Source organism: Astyanax mexicanus, chromosome 19 (assembly GCF_023375975.1).
Source record: "Astyanax mexicanus isolate ESR-SI-001 chromosome 19, AstMex3_surface, whole genome shotgun sequence".
NCBI classification, from domain to species: Eukaryota; Metazoa; Chordata; class Actinopteri; order Characiformes; family Acestrorhamphidae; genus Astyanax; species Astyanax mexicanus.
The window spans coordinates 34669028-34691851 of record NC_064426.1 but is presented as its reverse complement, the minus strand read 5'-3'; the positions used below and the strand labels follow the sequence as shown (position 1 = coordinate 34691851).

Genomic DNA, 22824 nt, shown 5'->3' with positions numbered 1-22824 from the left:
TCTTTACCATCCAACAGAGACTTTTATTTATTCTTAAATCTTAGCAAATAAATAATGCCTTCATGACAGTATAGTAATGATGATTAATAAACAATATAAACAGTTGAATAATACTTCAATGCAACAGAGTCCCCCCACAGTTGGACTCTGGGTATGGCACAGTGGAGGAGACGAAAACGCACCGCATAATATTAACAACGAACCATGATTCAATTGAAAAATAACATTATAAAAAGCATTTCAATTTCGATACTGCATCACAGCAAGCAGCTGATTTTTTCTTCTTCTTCTTCACAGTACATATATATATATATATATATATATTTATATATATTTTTGTCAACATAGTGCATATGCAACAACATCAACTCTGATAAACGATGACAGTAAGTATAATTGTTCATGAATCCTAAGCTGAAGCGGTAAAATATACAATCATTGCGTGCCCTAAGCGTGAAGACATTCCACCCCCTTTTTTAAATAATCCGTAGTCATTCAACATTTAGCAGAAAGAGATTCTTAAGAAACAGCAAAGAACATTATGAAACGCTGGCTTTGTCAGTATTATTACATCGTCAATGTAGGAAAGACCATGAAACCTGTGAAACATGAAGCGACGTCACATTATGGGATGTCGTATTTTGGCACTGAATCAAATTTTTATACATAAGCCTTGATATTCAATCAAAATATTTACATTCAATATATTCTGTGTGTGTTTGTGTGTGCATATGTGTATATGTATTTGTGTATGTGTGTGTGTGTGCTTGTATATAAAGAAACAACAATCAGAATAAGGACGTTGTATCTGTGTGTTTGTATGTTTGTGTGTGTGTGTGCTCCTGTCCACTGTAAAAATCAATCCTTTGTAGTCAAACTTTGACTCTCTCTTTCTCCTTTCTCTCTAATTAATTCTTGCACTCTTTTTTTTCTCTCTCATTCTGTCACTCCTTTAACCTTGTTGTAAGTCCCTAAGGCACCAAACCAAATGTTAGAAAGCATATCTGATCATGAGAAACCATAAGCTCATGAATAACACTTGCTTTTTGATTCTCTCTTTTCTCTTCACACGCACACACACACACACACACACACAGACACAAACACACCCACACTCACACTCAAACATACTGCTAATTGCGTCTGCAAAGAGCAAGAGAGAGATTGAAAAGAGAGTGAAAAGGAAACGAGTGGGAAAAGGAAAGTTATGGGCTTTGAATAAAAGTGTCTTGAAATAATTCAATCCCTTCGTTTTGTTCTTCTTTGCGTCCTCGGTTTTGAATGAACCACATGATCACGCCTTTAAATGGATACTTCGTACTCCCTCGTGTCCTGCAGTGAGACAAAATAACCAAAATGAGAAAAAGTAATAACATAACACGTAACTGCAGTGGCTCTGTAATTACAGGAAGGCTAAAACTGATCCTAGATCAGCTGTCCAGCATCTTAATTTCAGTATAAGTGGACCGAGTACCCAAGATTACATGCATATGTGGGGTCTGTGTGGGAACCAGAAAGCCCAACTACACTCCCGGTGACCTACTTAGGCCCAATCAGAGATCATTAATAAAACTTGGTAATTCTCATACTCAGCTATTTGACTTTATTCCCCTCATTGATCATGTATGTAATGCAGATTATGGGCCCTATTTTAGCGATTTATTGATGAGCCATGAACCGCATATTGCACAGCTTGATTTAGGACATGTCAGTGTGTCTTTGCTATCATAATGTCGGGAAAAGTACACCTTGCATGGCTCAAAACACGCAAAAGGCATGTACTAATTCTCTTAATTAATCATGAGTGTGTTTTGGGCGTAACATTAAATAAATTAATGAGCGTGTCACTTGCCATTCCCTTTAAGAGACTTTGGTGTACTGCTATCTTAACGGCGCAGCACTTCAGCGCTTCTCAGCAGAGCAAATTGACCTGCTTGTTCACGCTGTGAAGTTGTATTTGTTGCACGGCTGTGTGTCCTTGTGTGTGTGAAACAAGCAGGGGTGTACGGTTGTTTGTTGTGGGTTCAAATCAGTCAGTGATGCACCTTTGTTTTCTGCTGCCAAGATAGCAATACACCAGAGAGATAACATTGAGCCTTGCCTTGTGCAGGGTGTAAGATAGGGCCCATAATGTACTGGCTGGTTTGGAATGTGGTTAAAATATATTTTTGTCTTGAACATCAGAAACATCAGACCTTTACTTTAACCTGCTGTATACAGAAATTTGAATTTCAGTTATACATCTAATCTTATGTGCGTCTTTGTGTGTGTTTAAAACAAAGATACATCTTTTGAATTGTTGAATAAAAGAAATACAGTGATAATGAAATATATATGTTGTTGATGTTATCCTGTGTGTAAAAAGTGTGTTAGAATTAGCAACAGAATAAGATGCTAAAGTTAGCTCAGCATAAACACTGCACTTGCTGGACTGAACAGAATAAATAAAAACAAATATTTGTCCATTGCTAATAAGGGGAAAATAATAATCTTTCCATAATGAAATGTATGTTTTATTATACCTATCCTGCTAGTGCATTTCATTCTTACATTTCAATATATATTTTTCTATTTTCTTATATTTTTACCTTGTCTTATCACATGATCTGACAGTCATGTCTACGGTAAAGGTCTACTAGTGTGTGCAAAGTTCGCTAAATCGCCTGGATTGGAGTTGTTGCTTAGATCATAAATTTCATGTGGGTTTTATCACAGGAAAGCTTATATTCACTAAGTTAGCAATACTATTTGCTTTTTGGCCTCTAAAACTATTTCAGTGCATTTCTCCTGAAATATAACAGCAGTACGTGAATGTTTGTGTAATGTTTGCTAAAGGTTTTTATCTCATTATGACTTTTGTAATTTTTGCTATGATATTACATTTAGCTACCTTGTAAATTAACCTGGCTGGAGTAAAGCAATAGAGAGTAGTAGATTTGATAGGTTATATGTTATGAATAGGTTTTGTGATTTCAAATTTAGAACCTTTTAGCTGATTTTTTAAGCTGGTTGTAGACAGGCAGAGGCCTGGTTAGATAAGGTAAGGCTTGCTGTTTGTTATGATATGTATATTATGTCTGTATGTTATTCTAAACCTGTGCTATTAAACTTAGAATAGGGGTTATCTGCAATGTTAGCAGCCGGCTAGCCGGACTTGGCAGTGTTAAAATAGGTTAGCCGCAATGCTTGGAGCAAAGCTAACGGTTTTTCTGAGCTGGATTACTTGCAAATATTTGTTGACTGAACCCTGTGTCATTAACCCTGAGATCATTTAAGGGGGTATTCAAAATAATCCTATACTGCTGATTTTAGTTTTATTTGTTTAGAATGATGGAGAGAGTTAAAATCAGTTTTGTTTCTCTCTTCTTGCATCTGCTTGACATTTTTTCACCTATACCGATAATAAGCAAACATACCGTAAAACCAACCCTAGTGGTGCACCAGTAAAGTGGACCCAAACGACCCCAAAGTGACAAGTGAGTGTAAGTACAAGGCAGGTACTAATAAAGCAGGTGGTAAATGGTACAATATATTGTTTTCAATGAACAAGCCATTGTTCATTGTATCTGTATTGACCAAAAGGATGGTAGTGTCTTACCCCTGCCTCATACAGGGGGTTGTTAAAGTCAGACTCCACTGTGATTGGACTGTAGGAGTGGGTGTGTGAGAGGGACTTCCAAAACAAAGGCTTCCACTGCAACCTACAAACACTGGGAGACCAAGAGAGCGAGAGAAAGAGACAAACACACACAGAAAGAGAAAGAGAGAGAGACAGACAGGGAAAAGCAAAAGAAAGGATGAACAAATCAAGCAAACAATATGGGCCAAAAAGAGTAAAGCTAAAAAGAATAAATACTGAACAAAAACTGCTTTTAGAAAAGGAAACTTAAAGAATTTATACTTTAAAATAACTTTAAAATGTATAATTAATGCTCAAATGATGTGTATTGTGGGAATAGTAACTCTAAAAATTCCAGCACTATGTAACTGGTGAAAAGAACAGAATAACTGCGTAAGGTACTGTGTACTGAATAAAGCTGTGTAGTCTAATTTGTGTAAAACTGTGCAATTTTACTCTTAACATATCTTAAATCTATCAGTTTTACACCACATGCTTTTAATGGTTATACTATATTTTTCTACTTGTCCAGGAATGCGCAGAAATGTGTAAAGCTTGTTCTTTAGTTAGCTGTTGTTTTTAGCTCTTTCTGAGTCTAGAGGGAGTCCAAGAGCAAGAAATGCAAATTCTTACATAATGCTGCTTTAAAAATTAAATAACAGCCTTCCATTTGCTTACTTAGTGTAGTACATGTAGATTCCACCAATCAAAAGGATGACCAGAATGATTGGCAGGATGATGGCCAACGCAATGTTCTCACTCAGCATCTGATGGGAAGCCTCTAATGACTGGGAGACTGAAGAGACAAGATATTAGACACTGATATTATGAACGCATTAGCTTTTTGAGATTTCAAATTTCAAAATCAATACATTTTTGTGTTGATGCATTCATTTCCTCGTTCACATTTAGATGCATTAAATAGAATAATCATATTCTATTTCCTATAAATTGATGTTCTGTTATCAGTAGTGAATTTCATATCTGAGTGAAAGTGGTCGTCACATTGTTACCTTCTAGTTTGTGATCTTCCAATAGCTCTTCATAGGCCACTGTATAGAATGGAAAAATTAAGAAATTGAACATTTTATAATATAATAATAATAATCATATTTAGTCAGGATAAAACTGACTATGCAATAAGATTTTTTTTGTTTTAGGAAAAATTTGGGTATTGTATTGTACCCTTGCAGAAAGGTGGTGGGTTGTTCCACTGTGAGGGGTGTCCGGGGACACAGTTGATGATGACTTCTCCAATCAGCTCATAGCCTTCATAACAGAAGAAGCGCAGAGTCTCCCCTGCCTGGTAACTGTGTTTATACAGAGTCTGGTAACCGTTGTCTGGCACCCCGGGATTAGGGCATGGATCATACTTCACTGTATATAAGAGAGGAAGAAAAACAGAGAAAGTGAGATGAATGGGTCTGTCTTAAAGTTTTAGCATATACTGTATATACTCCTAGGACCACCTATGATTTAGAAACTCCAGCAGTATTATTGTGTCTGATGTGTTCAGTGTCAACGCAGTAGAAGGAAAGAGGTGGTTAAAATGCTTATGCTTAATCACTATGTATATATCACACAAAAACCTTAAAACACCATTAAGGATTATATTTTCTGTAGTGACTCATGACATGATCAGGAAACATACTGCGTTAAGGACTGACAGCTCATTTCAGCAGAGCTTCGGCCAGTATTTTCATGGTAACCTGTGTGGGTTGTGGCCTAGGAATCGGCCTGCAGCCTGGTGCCTCTGACCGCAGCACGGCAGTGCCAATATTACACAATATAGCACTCACTGTTGTGTTATTGCTTAATTGTTCATATTATTTATATAAATGAAGCCATTTTATGTTTCTGTATATAAGTCAAGTAGTTTTTATTGTCAATACTGCATATGTACAGGACATACAGAGAATAGAAATTACTTTACTCTCCTTCCCAAATTTTACAGTATATAAGTATGCAATCTAATAATTTTTTGGACTTTACTGATGCAGGGTTCTTGCACTATTTTAAAAGTCAAATTTAATGCTTTTTAAGATCCAAAAATGTAGTCATAATTTCTTTGGTAGAAAATAATTTATTGTATTGGAAGTTAAAACTTAAAAATTATGCAGCCTAAAATTATGCTATTATTAGTCAAGACTTATTTTGAACTTCCAGTTAGCTAGCTCACCGCTAATGTTAGCCGCCTCGCCAATGAAGTTAATATGTTAGTATGTTGGCTCGCTAATTTGCCGCTAATGTTAGCTAGCTTTTGGCAAAAGTTAGCTAGCTCTTTGCTAACCTTAGTTCTCTCCCTGGTAATGTTAGCTAGCTCACTGCTATAGTTAGCAAGCTCTGCGCTAACCTTAGCTCTCTCTCCATTAATGTTAGCTATCTCGCTGCTAAAGTTACCTCTATCCTCGCTTATGTTAGCTGGCTCTCCGCTAACATAAGCTCCTCCCCGGTAACATTAGCTAGCTCTCCACTAACATTAGTATATGCTTTCCCACTGGCATTAAATGCAGTCTTAAAATCTTTGCAGTAAATTTAAGACAATTTAAGACCTTAAATATCCGGATTTTAATTTAAGACATTGTAAGACATACACTTACAGACACATTTAGGGCTGCGGTCGCTCCACTTGGGCATGCCGGTGTCTCTGCCATGGCAGGAGATTTGGCTCGGCCCCTCCAGCTGATAACCCTGGTTACAGGTGAAACGCACCACTGTCCCAACAGCAAAACCCAACTCTGGATGCACAGAGCGCGCTCCGTTCACCACCTCACCTGGGTCAGGACACTGCTGGACTGTAGGAGAATCAATAGCAGAAAGAAAAACACAGTTAATCCCTATAGACACAAACTAAGAAATGCTAATCATCCTGCAGAACAGACCTTTTCAAATCCTAAAAACAGACTATAGCTTTTTAGGGTTCTGTATGGTACCAAAAAGGGTTTTCTTGATTTCTTATTGTCCCCACTTCTATCAAGACCTTTTAACCATAGGTCAGAAATAAATTTCCTTTATGTCTATTTCCAGATACTTTCAGTTTCTTTTCTCCTCTAAGGAAATTGACCATATCCACTCATATTTTCATTAGTCATCTTGTTTGTCATGATTATCTTTATTAAGTAACGCAATCTCATAATGCTATTATCACAATTCCAGCCTGAAAGCTTGGCCATGCTTCCTTTGAAACTGCTGAACTGCAACCACAGATGCTAATGCAATACTGTGAATATGCGATTGTGGCAGTGCTATTCCTACTTCACTTTGACATATTTGACATATTTTGTTTATTTATCCATGACTAGGTTAAATTAATCCAGTTTTTTAAACAATAAAAACAATAAAACATGGCTCTTTTTTCTCTCTTGTCTCCTTCTTACCCCACCTTGCCATTAGTGTTCCCACCTGTCTTATTTGTAACCCAGCCCCCTCATTATCTACCACAAGTGTCCCTTGTCTGTGTCTGTGTATATATACCCCATGTTTTTTTCTTTGTTCTCTTGTTTTTTTTTTTGACCCACAGCTTTTTTTGTTTGCTCCCTCTGTGTTACTGTTTTTTCATGGTTTGTTACCTTTATTTTATTTTTTTTTATTGTATGTTTGAAATTGAATGTTTTTGTTAGTATTTTATTTTTGGTTTATAATCTTAGTGTTATTTTGTTTCTTTGTTTCATTTCATTATAGCTACTAAAACCTAAAAAGTTTCACTTGCATCTCGCCTCTAACCCTAAACTGTTACAAGAACAATAGCTGGCTAGGCTTCTAACGTCTAGGTAGCCAAGGTAGGCTACATTTCTTGGTTGCTACATCATAAAAGGCTGTTCTAAATTGAGGGAACCTTCATATACAGCATGAAAAAGTAGGCAACCTACTTTTGGAACATTGTGAGGATGCAATTGATGTATCATAACAGGTCCCCAATAAACTGGCTACTTACAAGAGAGATTCATAGCACAGCTTTATAGAATATCTATCCTACCCAGACTGCAGCCGAGGCTTTGGAAAGCAGCTCATACTGTATCTCCAAAAAATCTGAAAAAAAAAATTGAAGGTAATTTTGCTCACTTTTCACACAGGTCGGTGGGCTGTTGCTCCAGGACAGATCCCACTGGCAGGTGATGATGTCAGAGCCCACAATGTCATAGCCAGGCTGACACTGATAGGTGAGCACACTGCCCCTCACAAGAGACGGATGGGAGGAGCTACTCCAGCCAAATTCGACCGGTGGGAGTGTCGGACATGTGTCATTAGGCTCCACCTCTGAAAAAGATAACAGGAACAACAGTAATGGCTGTGTAAAAATACTGTATGTGTAGTTGAGGCATAAGTGCAGTGAGGACAGAAGTATAATAAACTAGCTGGACCAAGCAATATAGATTCTGTAACAATTCTAGCTTGAAATGTTGCAGAATATTAATAAGGAATATATTCTGTCAACTTTCACAAAATTGATTGTACTTTGTCTCCTATCTAAGGTAAGCAACAACAGCAAAAATGTCTGGAGTTTTATCTGGAAATTTGAGCATAAAAATGCAGATAAAACAACTAGGCATGTTATCTAGAGCACATTAGAGCTAGTCTCTGTGTATAATGCACAGCACCAGTCAAAAGTTTGGATAAACTTTAAATTCAGCATATTTTCATTATTTTATGAAAAAACAAACAATAATATGTTTTAGATTCCTGAAACTAGGCATCTCTTGCTTAGATGACAGCTTTACACATCTTGGCTGGATTTTCTTAGTCACCCTTATAAGGCTTTCAGTTAACAGCTGGGCTGAAGAGTTAAGTACTTTAAATTCTGGTCCTTTTAATATGTTTAAGAGCATCAGTTGTGTTGTAAAGAGTTTGAGTTGGTATACAGTGAATAGATCTATATTATGACAAGAACTACTTAACTAAGTACAAAACATTTTTTTAAGAAACGAAGGTCAGTCAATCTGAACAATTAAAAAAAGTATCAAGTACCATCAAAAAATGTTATGATGAAACTGGCTTTCATCAGGGCCACCCCAAGAAAGGAAGACCAATAGTTACCTCTGTTGCACAGGATAAGTTCATCAGAGCTACCAGCCTCAGAAACAGCTCCTCAGATAAGGGCCAACTACCGGTAAATGTTTGTTTAACACTTTTAAGTTACTACATAATTCCTTTGGTGTTCTTTCATAGTCTGGATGATTCATTTACAATGTAGGAAAAAAAATAATACTGAGAAGGTGTTTTTTAAAACTTTTGATTGATACGGAAAATAATATGTATTTTTCCATTGCACAGTCCATTTTTATTGTTTTTAGATTTTGACATAATGTGAATCTGACAGTTGTTCTTTACAATGTATCAAAGCACAGCATTTCAAGCTCATGACCAATATTAATGCTCCAAAATGAAATTGGATTATTTGTTACATTGTCTTCCATTGAGGGTCACGAAAGTCTTCTATAAAATTCTGTTTTCAATGTTTTCATGTCAGCCAGTACACAAAGTTTTATTATAGACATTGGAATCTCTGGTTAACAGTTTTACCTCGATAGTGAATGAGGAAGCCTTGGCTGAGGGTGAAGCTGGAATCGTCGGGGTCACTCTGGAACTGAATAGTGACCTCTGAGCCACCGGACACAACCCGAAATCTCTCCCGTGATCCCAAGTACTGGCCAATCACATGCGACATGAGGTCATGCCCATCGAAAATGGTGAGAATGTCGTTGTGACGGATGTTGAGACTTTATAAGGAAAAAGAAGATAAAAATGTAGAAAGCAATTAATAAAATATTTATTTAAGTTATTATAGCTATGCATGAGTCACTGGCATAATACAAAGGGTACCCAATCCCTACAAATGTCCCAGTTCCAATTACTGCTAGTAGAATGATACTGTAAATCGTGTTCATAGACTCACATCTGCACGTCCAGCTCAACACGCTTGTCCTCAGTGACGTGGATCTGCCAAACGCAGTCCTGCCCCTTAGAGTAGCTCTGTGGCCAATCAGGAGACAGCACTGTTCCTATAGCATCGGCCAGCTCTCCACCACACAGAGCTGAATACAGAATGAAGGAGAAGAGAATTTATGCAAATAAGCTGTTCCTGACCATGCCCCATGTTTACGCTAAACATTTACCACATGTTAGTTTTAGCTAGTTCATGCTTAACTGAGACTGAAGCACAAAACTATTTTTTTCTCCATCTGCTGACTTGCAAGGTACAATAGATAAAGATCCCTCCTTCAAAAGAAGTCTGCTGGCTAATTCTGCTGTGTACTGTCTAAGGATCTTAAACAAATTGACTGAAATGGTGGATCTTTAACTGATCTAGTGTGTGAGGGGTTATGGGGAGAGGAGTGGAGCCATGGTGGTTCTATGCAGTTTTTTATTGTGACATAGAAGAATACGATTTCTGACACCAAACACTTTCAACTGATTCACAGAAAACAGATGGGTGGATTATTTTTGCACTTACAGTGCTTATAGGTTCAGTTGTGAGTCATCACTACTAAGTTAGGTTTTAACATAGGTTAAGTAGAATACCTGGTTCATTCATTCTAATCAATCAAAATTACTTGTTGTCCAAAATTCTGTGAGTACAGTTTTTAATGTTTTTGTTGTATAGACACTAGAGGCCATACCTCTGCAAACAGGCTCACTCTCGTTCCAGTGGGGGTCACTGGGGTCAACACACTCCATGACTCCTGATCCCTGCTCCATCACAAAGCCAGGAGAGCAGGAGAAGGTTACGGTCGTGCCCAGAGGGAAGGACATGTCAGTGCTGCTGAAATTTCCATGTGGAACGTAGGGTTCATAACAGTGCTCTCCATCGAACGCTGAACAGGGAAAATAAAAAAAGAGTCTGCATTAGTTTCTGTTGTTTTATGTAATTTATTTAAAAATTGCTTAGCTCAAAAAACACGTGTTTTTTTACCCTCGTAACGGAGTGCCAGCAGCAGAGGGATGGAGGAGGAGTCTGCAGTTAGCTCCAGATAGAGCGATGATCCCTCACTGACGATTCCACGCTCAGGAACATCGTCCAGATCCGAGTCGAAGAGAAGCGGAGCGTTAGAGTTATTCCCACCTCGGACAATCAGTCTGAGAAAGAGACACATCCAGACAAGCAGAACAGGTCAGTCTGTATGCTCTACTATATGGCCAAATGTTTGTGGAAAATACCCATTTGTCATTGCATTTCATTAATTTCCTTATTCCTGTATAGCGGTATTTTCTATATATAGTAAAAGAACATTACACATAATCATATTGATCCTATATGAAGTCATTTAGTGATCTTTGAATGATGCCCTATATAGGACAAGTCTTCCACATTTAGCAGTCTCAAAGGCACATTAATTAATAGGTTGGACATTAGTAATTTAAAATGAATTATTAAATTGTGGGAAAGACAAATGTTACTATTTGATTTGAAAAAAAAAATCCACATCTTGTTTAATAGATTAAAGCTATTTTTCTTTCTTTTTCTATAAAGAAGATAAGATTTCAGAGATAGTGGTGTTATATTTTACTTACTTGTCATCATCCTCATCAAGAGCCACTCTCTCAAAGTGGAGGTGGAGCCTGTGGCCCTCTTTGGCCTCCAGGAGCCAATGGCAGCTCAAGTTGCTGCCACTGCTGAGATTACTGGTGGAGGGGACGGTGGGAGAGAGGATACGGCCCACTGTGGCATTTCTGATCCATCCTCCACAGGACACAGCTTTATAAAACACACACACAAACACACACAAACACACACACACACACACATACCACATTACTTTTAGAAACAACAGAAAGAAAAAGGAGTAAAATATGTGGTATTCTACTGATAATGAAAGATATAATATAAATGCAGGAGTGTCTAACAAATAACCAAGGTTAGGTTAATATATACAGCAGAGTGATATAACCCAAATGTACACTTCTGGAAAAAAAATAGGAGACCACTTAAAAATGATGAGTTTCTTTGATTTTACCAAATTTAAAACCTCTGAATATATTCAAGAGGAAGATGGATGATCACAAGCCATCAAACCAAGCTGAACTGCTTAAATTTTTGCACCAGGTGTGGCATAAAAGTATCCAAAAGCAGTATGTAAGACTGGTGGAGGAGAACATGCCAAGATGCATGAAAACTGTGATTAAAAAACAGGGTTATTCCACCAAATATTGATTTCGGAACTCTTTAAATTTAAAACTTAATATGAACTTGTTTTCTTTGCATTATTTGGTGTTTGAAAGCTCTGCTTTTTTTTGTTCTTTCAGCCATTTCTCATTTTCTACAAATAAACGCTCTAAATATTTTTTTTTTTATTGGAATTTGGGAGAAATGTTGTCCGTAGTTTATAGAATATAACAACAATGTTTATTTCACTCAAACATATACCTATAAATAGCAAAATCAGAGAAACTGATTTGGTCTCTTATTTTTTTCCAGAGCTGTATATCACAGTATATTTCTTAATTTTAGTCTATACAATATAATATCGATATGAACAATATTACAGCTACAAAAAAAAAAATCCTTCAATGCCCAAGGTGAATCTCCTTCCCAGTCTCAAGTCTTTTGCAGCCTTCATTAGGTGTTCTTCCAGGATTACCCTGTATTAAATGCCATCAAGTGGCATTTATACTTTTGCAAGCCACTGTAAAATTTTGGACAGTAATGTGCAGTAGCCTTTCGAATAAAGGCTATGAATAAATGAGATTTATATTGGGCGAACACCCAGTACCAGTATTGTTTATGTATCTTTGGTAAAAACAGTCTGAATAGTTGAAATCCAATCCTGGCAACCAAAATGCTTTCAAATGGATCAAATGGATTTGCTTTGAAGAAATGCAATCTTAACCTAATTATATAGCCATAGATAGGCTAAATAAAATTATCTATGTTTTCGCTTGCTAATGTTGCATCCAAACTTGCCCATTAGAAGCCGAACTAATATAGTGAATGCTCTTTACCGACACACTGAGGCTCAGGCATGCTCCAGCGGGGTCGGGTGGAGTTCAGGCAGGTGGCCACCTCATGACCTCTGACCTGGAAACCCGGGTCACAGTGGAAATGAGCCTGGCCACCAGGGTGAATGTCCGTCACAGTCACACCCCCACCCTCTGGGGAAAGAGGGAACGGGCAGGAGAGCAGGAACGCTGAGGAGAGAGAAACAAACAACCACAGATGACAGATCACAGCATCAGTCATCACGGCTTCATAGATATTTAGATGGGTAGATAGCTTTATTGATCCCTTTCAGAGGGTTTCCTAAGGGAAATTAAGATTCCAGCAGCATCATTACAGTAAATAAGGAATGGGAGGGGAGAAATAATTTAAATTAAAAATTCCAATATATATAAAAAAGTCCAGCAGGAGAGGAATTGCACGTTATTGTTGCATTGAATTTTATGGTTTATGCTACAGTTTATGTTTTTATCTGTCTACTAAGTCTACTGCTCCATCCCATCCTCTGTCCTCCTGTGACCCCCACCCCCTCCCCTGCAAAGAGGAGTTGTACAGTCAGATGGCATGAAGGACAAAGGAGTTTTTAAATCTGTTGGTTCTGCACTTGGGAAGAAGCAGTCAGTCACTGAACATCATTTATTTTAAAGAAATAAATGATAATTTTTTTTAATTACACACTATTTCCAAACACATACCCTGGTAGTGAAAGCTGAAAACGCCGTGATTGGTCTGCTTCAGGCTCCGATAGTGAATCTGCACCTGGTTGGTTGCGCTGCGGATCACCTGACCTTCGCTCATCATGCTCTCATTGGCTAGTAGCTCAGGCCCTGGCTCCCCCAGGCCCAGGATGGTGAGGGTCTCCTCCTTAGATAAGTTCATTTTTTTCACCTAAGAGTGCAGTGCAGATGACATTGGCTGGGCTCTTATAATATAAATGTTTCAGATCAAAACACATTTTACTGATGCTAGCTTTGTAAAAAGGCTTGAGAATGCACATCAGCTGATTGATCAATAGCTGTGTTCAAAATAAATTAAATTTACACAGTGTTCCACTTCCACTTATCCGATTTTGTAAGTGTTAAAAATATGTATAATGCAAACAAATATAAGATTATGCCACAGTGTGAAAAAAACATAGACATATTAGGTAAGATTTTATTCATTTGGTATATTGCAGTAAATATAAAGAATGTAGTTTTCTGGTAACAGAAGGCTCAGGTTGCCAAGCAACATAATAGTCAGAGATTGTTTCATGAACAGCATGAATTCATACTGGCAATTGGTAATCAGCATCATGCCCAAATTAAGAACTCCAGATCTAAGATAGATGTATCTACAACAGAAATTAATAGGACTTTCTAAGATCACTATTCCTGCCCTGTGGTAAAGAAAACTGTATATATTTATTCTCTTATTCTATTTATTTATGTATTTTTTGCTTTACTGTAAAAAAAATTACATTACTATTATCATTATTAATAATATAACTGGTATCTAATAACAGCTATTCACTCTATACTCTATACATTGTGAATATAGAGAACATAGTTCTTGTAATCTGTGCTTTCATATTAAAAATAGTAAAATATTATACCTTTGATACCTATGCCTCTTGTTTGTCAAGAGCCCTTTCAAGTTTTTGAGTGTAACTGAGTGCACTCGCCTACCAAAATAATGTTGAGTAAAATATGCCCAAATAATGGAGTGAGATTGATCAAATGAACTTTCTGTGTTAAGGTTCTGTGGCAGAAGTAGTAAAAATCCTTTTAATAAATGATATTGTTACATTACAGTGTTAATATTTACTAGTTAACTTTAATATGCATGACTATTTGCTTGTTTGTAGCATGAATGTAGGCCTAGCAAAATTTGTATCAAATTGTGGTTGGTGTGGTGCAGTGGATAACACCACCGCCTGCCAGTGAGCTACAACATGACAATGCTGTGCTACAATAATTAGAGTCCTTGGGCAAGACTCCTAACACTACATTGGTCCACCTCTGTAATAGGAATATCCTTGTAAGTCGCTCTGGATAAGGGTGTCAGTTAAATGCCATACATTTAAATGTAAATAACACAATATATTTCAATATATATATATATTTTTTTTTTTCTGAATTCTTGTTTTAATTAATTAATGAATTTACCTAATATGACCCAATATGATCATGTGATTTGACATTCCTTTACAATAAGGTTCAGCTAATCAGACTTTAGTGCCAAATTTATTCTTTTTTTTTATTTATAGAAATAATGATATCAGCCAACTTGAAGCCAGAATTTCGACTGTACTTTTATCCGTTTGTATTGATCACAGTATCAATAATAGAATAAATAGACAGTCAGTGTGTTTGAGATTAATTAACAGATTGCTTCAGTCTGTGCTGATTATTTAGGCACACTTTTGACAAACTGACTCAGTCTAAGGCAACAAAGGGAACACTGTTTTACCTGTATTTCTACCCCATATCCAGGATACACAGTGATGCTGTAGGTGCACTCAAGTGGTGAAAAGGGAGACGATGAAGAAAGGGGGTCAGGAGACTCCACTATTCCCTCCATCCCAGAGAGACTAGCATTGCACTGCACTGGAGAGAGAGAGAGACCAGATTTATTCAGACTGCAATATTTAGCCTTCATTTTGCTTTTCTTTTTTTGACAGATTTGAAGGTTTGAAGCTCTGTGCCCTGCTGAGAGCTTTGAACTTTTTTTTTTTAATGGAGACATTGCTGCCAAGACCCAAAATGATTTCAGTGGCATCCTTAGGAACCCAGTCCTGTGTTTAAGTGAAATTCATGTCAGACTTTTTGGGCAGTGCGGAGTTACTTTACTCATACTTTTCAATGTCAACGTGCTAAGCTTTATTAGGCCTAAATGCGAGGTGATGCACTGAAGTTATTAAAAGAAGATTATGAAATGCAGCCACTCTGATCTGGCTTCCTGCTTTCCATTGCCAAGTCTTAAGGTTTGTTCCAAAACACAGTGCGTCAGACACTGTATTACAGAAATCAGTCCGTTTCATAAGGCTACTGTGTCATTTTCTTGTGAAAAAAAATAATATACTTTCAGAAATCTTTAATAAACATATACATATATACCTTGTCAAAAAATTGTGGCACTCTTTTTTGATGAATTAACCAACTGGAATATACCTTTGTGGGGACCAAAGTCAATCAGACTATCATGGAGTGACTCAAAAAGGGCAGCAGATCATCTTTAGTGAAGGGTAATTTCATTTGAAGCCAGATCTCCTTTAGTCTCCATCACAGGCACTTTGATAGCCCAACATTAGCTGAACTGTTTCATTCCAATAGGACAATGCAGAAGAAACAAATGCCTAACCTACAGCACCAGTCAAAAATTTAGAACAACCCTGTTTTTTAACAGTCAATTACCAGTGCTGTATGGACAGGTAAGCTTTTTTGTCTTGACTTTATTACTGTACTTCACCCGTCAGACCTCTAATTTTTCTCTTCACTGCTGAAACTGAGATTTAGTCCAGTGCTAAGCAGAACTAAAGGCTGGTGTTGCCATGTGGGTCAGCCAGACCTGACTCTTCCTGTAGCAGTTTTCTCACGTTTCCAGGAGTCTTTTAAAGGTGCTTATACAATACTTATCGCTCTGTGGCTTTATCAGTAATTTCTCAAAAGAAAAGACTTCTACTTTTAATAGTTACAGAGTTATCTGTGTTTCTGTGTCTTTTTCTTTTTATTACGGTTAAAGTGTGAGTGTGCTGTGTGTAAATGTGTAAATGCTGCAGTGGAGAGTGCAGCAATATGATCCGTTCCAGCACTGCTTTACTACACACAAAGGCTTTGTAAATTGTCATTTTTTAAAATCCATTTCCAAATAATAATTTATTTCCATTGCTACATACCAGCTATATGTTTTTTCCAGGGTTTTTTTTTGTTCAGTTTCATTTTTTTGCTCTATTGTTCTCTGTAAAGGCGCTGGAACTTTGCTGCAATCTTTACTTTTTTATGCTGGATTTTGTACCATTTCCAGTTATTGATTGGACATAAAGAGCTTAAATTTTAAAAATAAAGAGAAAAAAGTGGGGCGTTCTAAAAATGTTGATCCGTAGTATATCTCTGATAGAAAATGTGTGGAATGCTATTGAACATGCTATCAATACTCCACATCTACGACAAAATCTGCAGGAACTGAGATTTTCAGAATATTTAAGGTGTGTGGGATAGGTTATTGCAGGACACCATTAGGAACCTCTCCAATTCAATGCTGAGATAATTGGCATGTTGCGTTCTACACTACTTCTGTACGTGTAGCTCAATAAATACAACCAAGAGTTGCCCATTTCAGTCTACATTTGTAATAATTTATTGTTCCTGCTAACCTTTATTTTCCTTTTAAATAACACTGTAATTAGACGCTTCCTTCTGGGTGCAACTATTTTTGCAACAATTTATCTTTTGCTTTTTTTAAATCCCAGTTGTGCAGCGTACCTGGTGTGTGAACTGTCGTGATTGTCGTTGTGGTGATCAGCGTCGTTGTGGTCTCCTCCTCAGCTGGCGGTGACGTCACAGCACTCCGTCCTCCAGACTGGCCAGCTTGGGGGGCAGCAGATGACGTCACGGCAGTGGTCAGAACACCTGGTGACATCACAGTGGAAACAGGGTCGATGGATGGGACGGCCTGGGTCGGGTTGGTGGTTGTGCCTGCGAGGCAGGTACACATACAGGCCTATCAGCTACTATTATTAAGTTTTAAACTAAGGACTAATTAATGTATGTTAATTTACGGACATAGATATGCTTGTTATTGATCAGGATCATGGTGAATCCTGAGCCCCCCTGGAATCATTGGGCACAAGGCAGAAAAGTATAGGATTAGGGCGCTATAGTCTATTGCAGCTTTCCACAAATACTCACATTTAATTAAATTTAAGGTGCAATTTTAAATAACCAGTTCACCTACTCTGTGTGTGTTTTAAGGAGGTAATGGACCACCAGATTACCCAGAGGTAATCCAAAATGGGAATGGGACATGAGAAGATAGCCATGATGGCCACAGTGCATAGATAGTGATCAAACCCATAAAACCATCAATTATCAAATTTTAAACCATTAAACCATAAAACAAATAGGCTAACCTTAGACCTTAATACGCTACTTGTGCTTTTCTAGCAACAATAAAAAAGGTGTTCACTCTATACTTACTGTATAAATCAAGATCTCTTTAAAGCAGTATTATGGGAGTAAATAAGTGGAATCCACGCGCTTTGAACCACCAATAATCATTTATAAAAAGGATTTTATACACTTTCCAGATGTACATTGCATGTGTCCAAGGTCAAGTCTGAATAATGTCCAGACCTAATTTATGTGTGAAATATGTGAAAATTGTCCTCTCACCAGAGATACATAGTGCAGTTAGCGGTGTGTTCCCTACTTCATGTCAACTTGATTTTAAGACTATTATTGTATTGTAAAATGTTACATAATTCTGCTTTAATGCTTTAATAAACTAGACTAAGGGCCCTATTTTAGCAATCTGTAGGCAAGCCGTCAACCTGGCAACACTAAAAAGCATGCGTTGTCCAGGTTAAAAACGCGAACAAGGCATGCACTAATTTGCTTAAGCAACAATGTTTGTTCCAAAACACAGAGGACTTTACATTTGACTCAGTATACCCAACACTATCACAGATATCAACCAGTTTCTTACAGCTACTGTGTCAGTACTGTGTCACACACCTCATTTCGAGACTGCCATGTCCATTGGTGTAGATAAATTCACAAGGGCCTCTGCTTTTTAAACAATGCAATTGGTAGATGCAATACATGAAAGTAGATGGCGGGGTGTAACATAGCAATGAGCATCGTAACACGCCTTGCTCAGGGTGTAATATAGGGCTCAAAGTTTTGTGAAAATGAGCAAAAAAGGTCAGTTTCCATGTCCTTTTATAAGCTCACCTATGTTGCCAGAGGATTGGCCAAGATACTCCTTACTCATCAACGCTGCATGGATCAACTCACCCAGTGGACGTGGGTCAGATGTCATGGTGGGAGGAGCTTCAGGGTCAGGGGTCACAAAAGCTGCACCTGACATGGCAAGAAGTTCCTTAGGTTATGATTGACATCATTCAATGCCCAATTACAATTTTATTTATGATAAGTATGTTCAACACAGTTGGCATTTGAAGCAGTTTAGCATACATGAATAATGATAAGTGCTCGTCCAAAGAGACACACTGTTAGAGAGATAAAGAGTTATAAATAAATATTCTTACCTGTAGTCATGTGCAGGAGTGTGACACATAGCGTCACAGCCAGAATTGTGGACACCATGTTGAAGTGTCAAAAAATACAGTCTGAAAAAAGAGAAGAGATGGAAATGAGGAGCAGAAATTCAGCAGAAATCAGAAAAGACAAGGGTCCTTCATAAAAAATAAGATTAAGAATATTTTAATGTTAATGTTTCATTGCAAAATGATGATATGTAAGTAAATAAACAAATGCAACACAAAATAAGGAAAACAAAAATACAGCTATATAATAACAGCCCAAAGCGTTTTTCCAAACTAACAGAACAGTCTGTTTTAATATGCTAAACACTCCTGAAATTATGCGACAGTTTCAGCTTCCACTAAAAGAATCTGAGATCTCAGAGAACAGAACCAACTTGCAACATCTCACCCTCTCAGAGTCTTTAGCATGTGTTATATTACATCAGTGGTGTCAAACTCAGCCCCTGTAGGGACACAGTTCTGCATAGATGAATGCTTTCCTTCTTCTGACACACCAAATTTCCCTCTTAAAGGTTTTGGTCATTAACTGATGAGAGCTGAATCCAGTGTATATAATAAGATAGACTGCTGAGCTCTGAGGGTTCTGGCATGTCTGGAGAGACTTGTGTGTTTCTCCCTCCAGTTATGTAAGAGTGCTAAATTCAGTCTTGTTGAATTTGTGTCCAAATGATATGTCTGATATGACCATTCCAGAATTGTCCTTTATTCAGGACTAAATGTGAATTTTGGAACACAATGTTGTGTTTCCTGCCTGTTTTCTGCGAAAAGATTGCTTAGTATTTTATATTCTGAGCTTTCCATCACCAAACAATATTTATTAATAACAATTAATTAATTATTAATGCTCATTTTTAAATCAAGTCAAATTATGATGTGTTGGATAGTATCTAGTAGTCGATGAGAAGAAAGTTTCCTGAATGTTACAATTACAATTAGTTGCCTTTTTTTTAGATGTTCTTAAAACCTTTTTATTCAATATTTTGAAACATTTCAAAATATTTTTTTTTAGTTTTGGGAACGGTGCTTTTTAAATGTTAAAGTTTCCATGATGTTAGAAGGTAGAGAAAGGTCTTTATTTGTCAGCTGAAGTGTACAGCTCTGGAAAAAAAGTTTCAGTTTCTTTAATTGTGCTATTTATAGGTATGTGTTGTTTTATTCTATAAACTACGGACAAATTTTCCAAATTCCAAAGAAAAATATTCTCATTTAGAGCATTTATTTGCAGAACATGAGAAATGGCTGAAATAAGTTTTCAGACCTCAAATAATGCAAAGATCATATTATTTTTATTCACAGTTTTCATGCATCTTCTCATGTTCTCCTCCACCAGTCTTACCCACTGCTTTTGGATAAGTATATATATATGCCACTCCTGGTGCAAAAAAATCAAGCAGTTCAGCTTGATGGCTTGTAATCATCCATCTTCCTCTTGATTATATTCCAGATGTTTTCAATTTGGAAAAATCAAAGAAACTCATCATTTTTACGTGGTCTTCCAGAGCTGTATGTGGTAAGGTCTGATTTTTCTTCCAATCTGGATTGCTCATATATATAATATACTATACTTTTTATTATTGTTCTTAAGTTCAGAGGAAAAGCATGTTTGGCGGATTGGAGGATTAGTTTGGTCAATTAGGGAGCGAAAATTAAATCACACTACAAAAAAACGCGCCTACACGTTCTCTGATGCCGCCTTAATGACGTCACCTCCTCTTATCTCCAGGCTCGCGGTGGCCTGTGTGGATAAACCACCGAGAGAAAATCTGTTTAGGACAAGAGCAGAGAATCCGGTGGTATAGGAGGGACAGGTATTGGAGGAGGGACAGGTATTGGAGAAAAAAAAACATACAAGCAAACAAATAAAGAGACAAAATAAAGACATGTGAATGATGATGCACAACAAACAGAGGCTGTTGCTGACACTGCGGGCAGAAGAAGCCTCAGATCCCTCTCCTCTCTCTCTCTCTTTCTCTCTATCTCTCTCTTTCTCTCTATCTCTCTCTTCTCGTTCAGACCCCTCCCCATCTCATCTCAGCGCCGGCTAGTCCCCCTTCAACCCTACCGCCAAAACCCCTTTTAGCAAACACACAAAAAATAAATAAATCAATAAAAAATACAAAAAATATATATATGTATATAGCATTGCCATTGTTCATATACAGCTGTACCTTAACAAATAACGCACCATATATTTATATTTATATAGCCTTATGCATCTAAACCATACAGCGCCATGCAGGCTGTTTCTAATATCTACAGGCCTATGAGGAAAAAAATCCATTGGCCATAATAATAAATAATAATAATTATAATACATGATAATAACACACACACCTATCTGCATTTATCTCTAGTCATGCTATAAAAAACATCTAACGAATCATCATGCAGGTGGTCTAGCTCTGTTCCCCTCTCTAATAAGGCGAGGGTCGCGCAAAAGCCCCCCTATGCTAAAGCATTCAAGGCCAGTCTACCAGACTACGGCTGGAAAACATACGCACCTCCAAAGCCTCCTCGTCTTCTCTCCGTTATCCGTGCGCCTATTTTTGGACGTGGCTCTGAGATTTCCCGTCTTTTACCTTTTACTCTGCGGAAAGATGCTCCGTCTCTCTCTCCCTCACCAAAAATACCAGAACAGTCTCCGCTCGACCCCCCTGTTGGCACAAAACACGCTCTGGGCTGGCCAGGGATGTCAACAGCACGCTAACGAGAAAAAACGCATTCTCTCGTTCCCAGCGCAAAAATACAGCTTCCCTTCGCTGCGCAAATCGTGAAAAAAATGTGTTTTCGCTTAAATCTGAGGTCCTAGGCCCAGGGCTGGCGCTTAGGTGGGTGGAACAGCCATTATATGACAGGTTCAACCCGTGTGGTTTGACGCGTTGATGTCTATGTGTGTGTGTATAGGTGTGCGTGTGTGTGTGTGTCTGTGTGCGTGTGTGTGTGTATCTATGTGCGTGTCTATGTGAGGGCATCTGCTGCTGCCTAGGCAGAGGGGCTCAGATCGCGCATCACCTGCCGGCCGAAGCGAGGTACTGCAGCAGCCTTTTCAGGCACGGGGGTGCTGTCCAGCGCCGTGGTGCTGAAAAGCGAGGTATTGCAGCAGAGGCGTCATTATTAGAGATTTATAAATCTTAGGGGGGCTAAGCTTTAACTATGGGGTGAGGGTTTCAGGTGTAAACATACAGGGAGGATTACAAAATTATGAAATTTAATACTTTTAATACTTAATAATTTGTAATTAGGAAGTCTGTGTTGCAGTATACACTTCTGAAAAAAAAAATAAGAACCCACTTAATGATGGCGTTTTCCCAGGATTTTACCAACTTGAAAATATCTGGAATATAATCAAGAGGAATATAGATGATGACAAGCCATCAAACCAAGCTGAACTGCTTGAATATTTGCACCAGGAGTGGCAAAAAGTTATCCAAAAGCACTGTGTAAGACTGGCGGAGGAGAACCTGCCAAGATGCATGAAAACCAGTGATAATCCACCAAATATTGATTCTGAGCAAAATCAGAGAAACTTATTCAGAAACTGATGTGGACTCTTATGTTTTTTCCAGAACTGTATATACGATATATTATATGGATTAACTACTATCCATATGCTTAGTGTTGAACTGATTGAAGAGCAGAAGATTAAAGTGCAGCAATGTTGTTTTGTGTTGTCTTGACCTTCGACAATAAATGCTTATGATTTTAAACATGTTACAAACATAGCACAGTTTCACGTTTTGTTCCATTATAAAGCACACTAAAAGTATGAATGCTATAAAATATATTCCTTGTGATTTCCCTAAAATCAGACTATTTTTCTTGTGTGTGTGTGTGATTTCACAAGAAAATAAAATGATAAATTATTATTTTTTAAGGAAAAAAGTAATTTTATGGAAAATAACAAATAAAGTAAATAAAGTTTTCTTTGTAAAATATTAGGAACATTTTACAAAATTAGTAAATTCACAAAAATATTTTTTTGTTTTTTTAAGAATTATTATTATA

The 22824-nt window shown here is 37.4% G+C and overlaps 1 protein-coding gene across 4 annotated transcripts; it reads right to left on the bottom strand.

The window, feature by feature from the left end:
• Positions 1-2: 2 nt before the first annotated feature.
• sez6l2 (seizure related 6 homolog (mouse)-like 2) lies at positions 3-21754 on the bottom strand. Of its 4 annotated transcripts, none has more exons than XM_007234692.4 (19): positions 21321-21754; positions 18802-18882; positions 18485-18613; positions 17015-17227; positions 15003-15139; positions 13247-13439; positions 12557-12742; positions 11129-11312; positions 10530-10693; positions 10237-10431; positions 9513-9651; positions 9140-9336; positions 7682-7876; positions 6220-6414; positions 4805-4996; positions 4633-4671; positions 4298-4415; positions 3599-3710; positions 3-1332 (listed from the first exon to the last, which is right to left on the bottom strand). In XM_007234692.4, exons 2-19 carry the CDS (start codon positions 18857-18859, stop codon positions 1303-1305), a joined length of 2676 nt encoding a protein of 891 aa, XP_007234754.1. In that variant the 5' UTR covers positions 18860-18882; positions 21321-21754; the 3' UTR covers positions 3-1302. The 4 variants fall into 4 exon arrangements, with proteins under 4 accessions (XP_007234754.1, XP_049324153.1, XP_049324152.1 ...); XM_049468196.1 differs by having other exon boundaries at positions 17015-17161; XM_049468195.1 differs by having other exon boundaries at positions 18548-18613.
• Positions 21755-22824: the final 1070 nt, after the last annotated feature.

Excerpts from the sequence above, each read along its gene's own strand:
- sez6l2 (XM_007234692.4), bottom strand. The coding sequence starts at position 18,859 with ATGGTGTCCACAATTCTGGCTGTGACGCTATGTGTCACACTCCTGCAC. Across the intron at positions 18,614-18,801 it reads ACTCCTGCACATGACTACAG|GTGCAGCTTTTGTGACCCCT; the intron begins GTAAGAATATTT and ends TTGCCATGTCAG. Across the intron at positions 10,432-10,529 it reads GCTGGCACTCCGTTACGAGG|CGTTCGATGGAGAGCACTGT; the intron begins GTAAAAAAACAC and ends TTCCCTGTTCAG.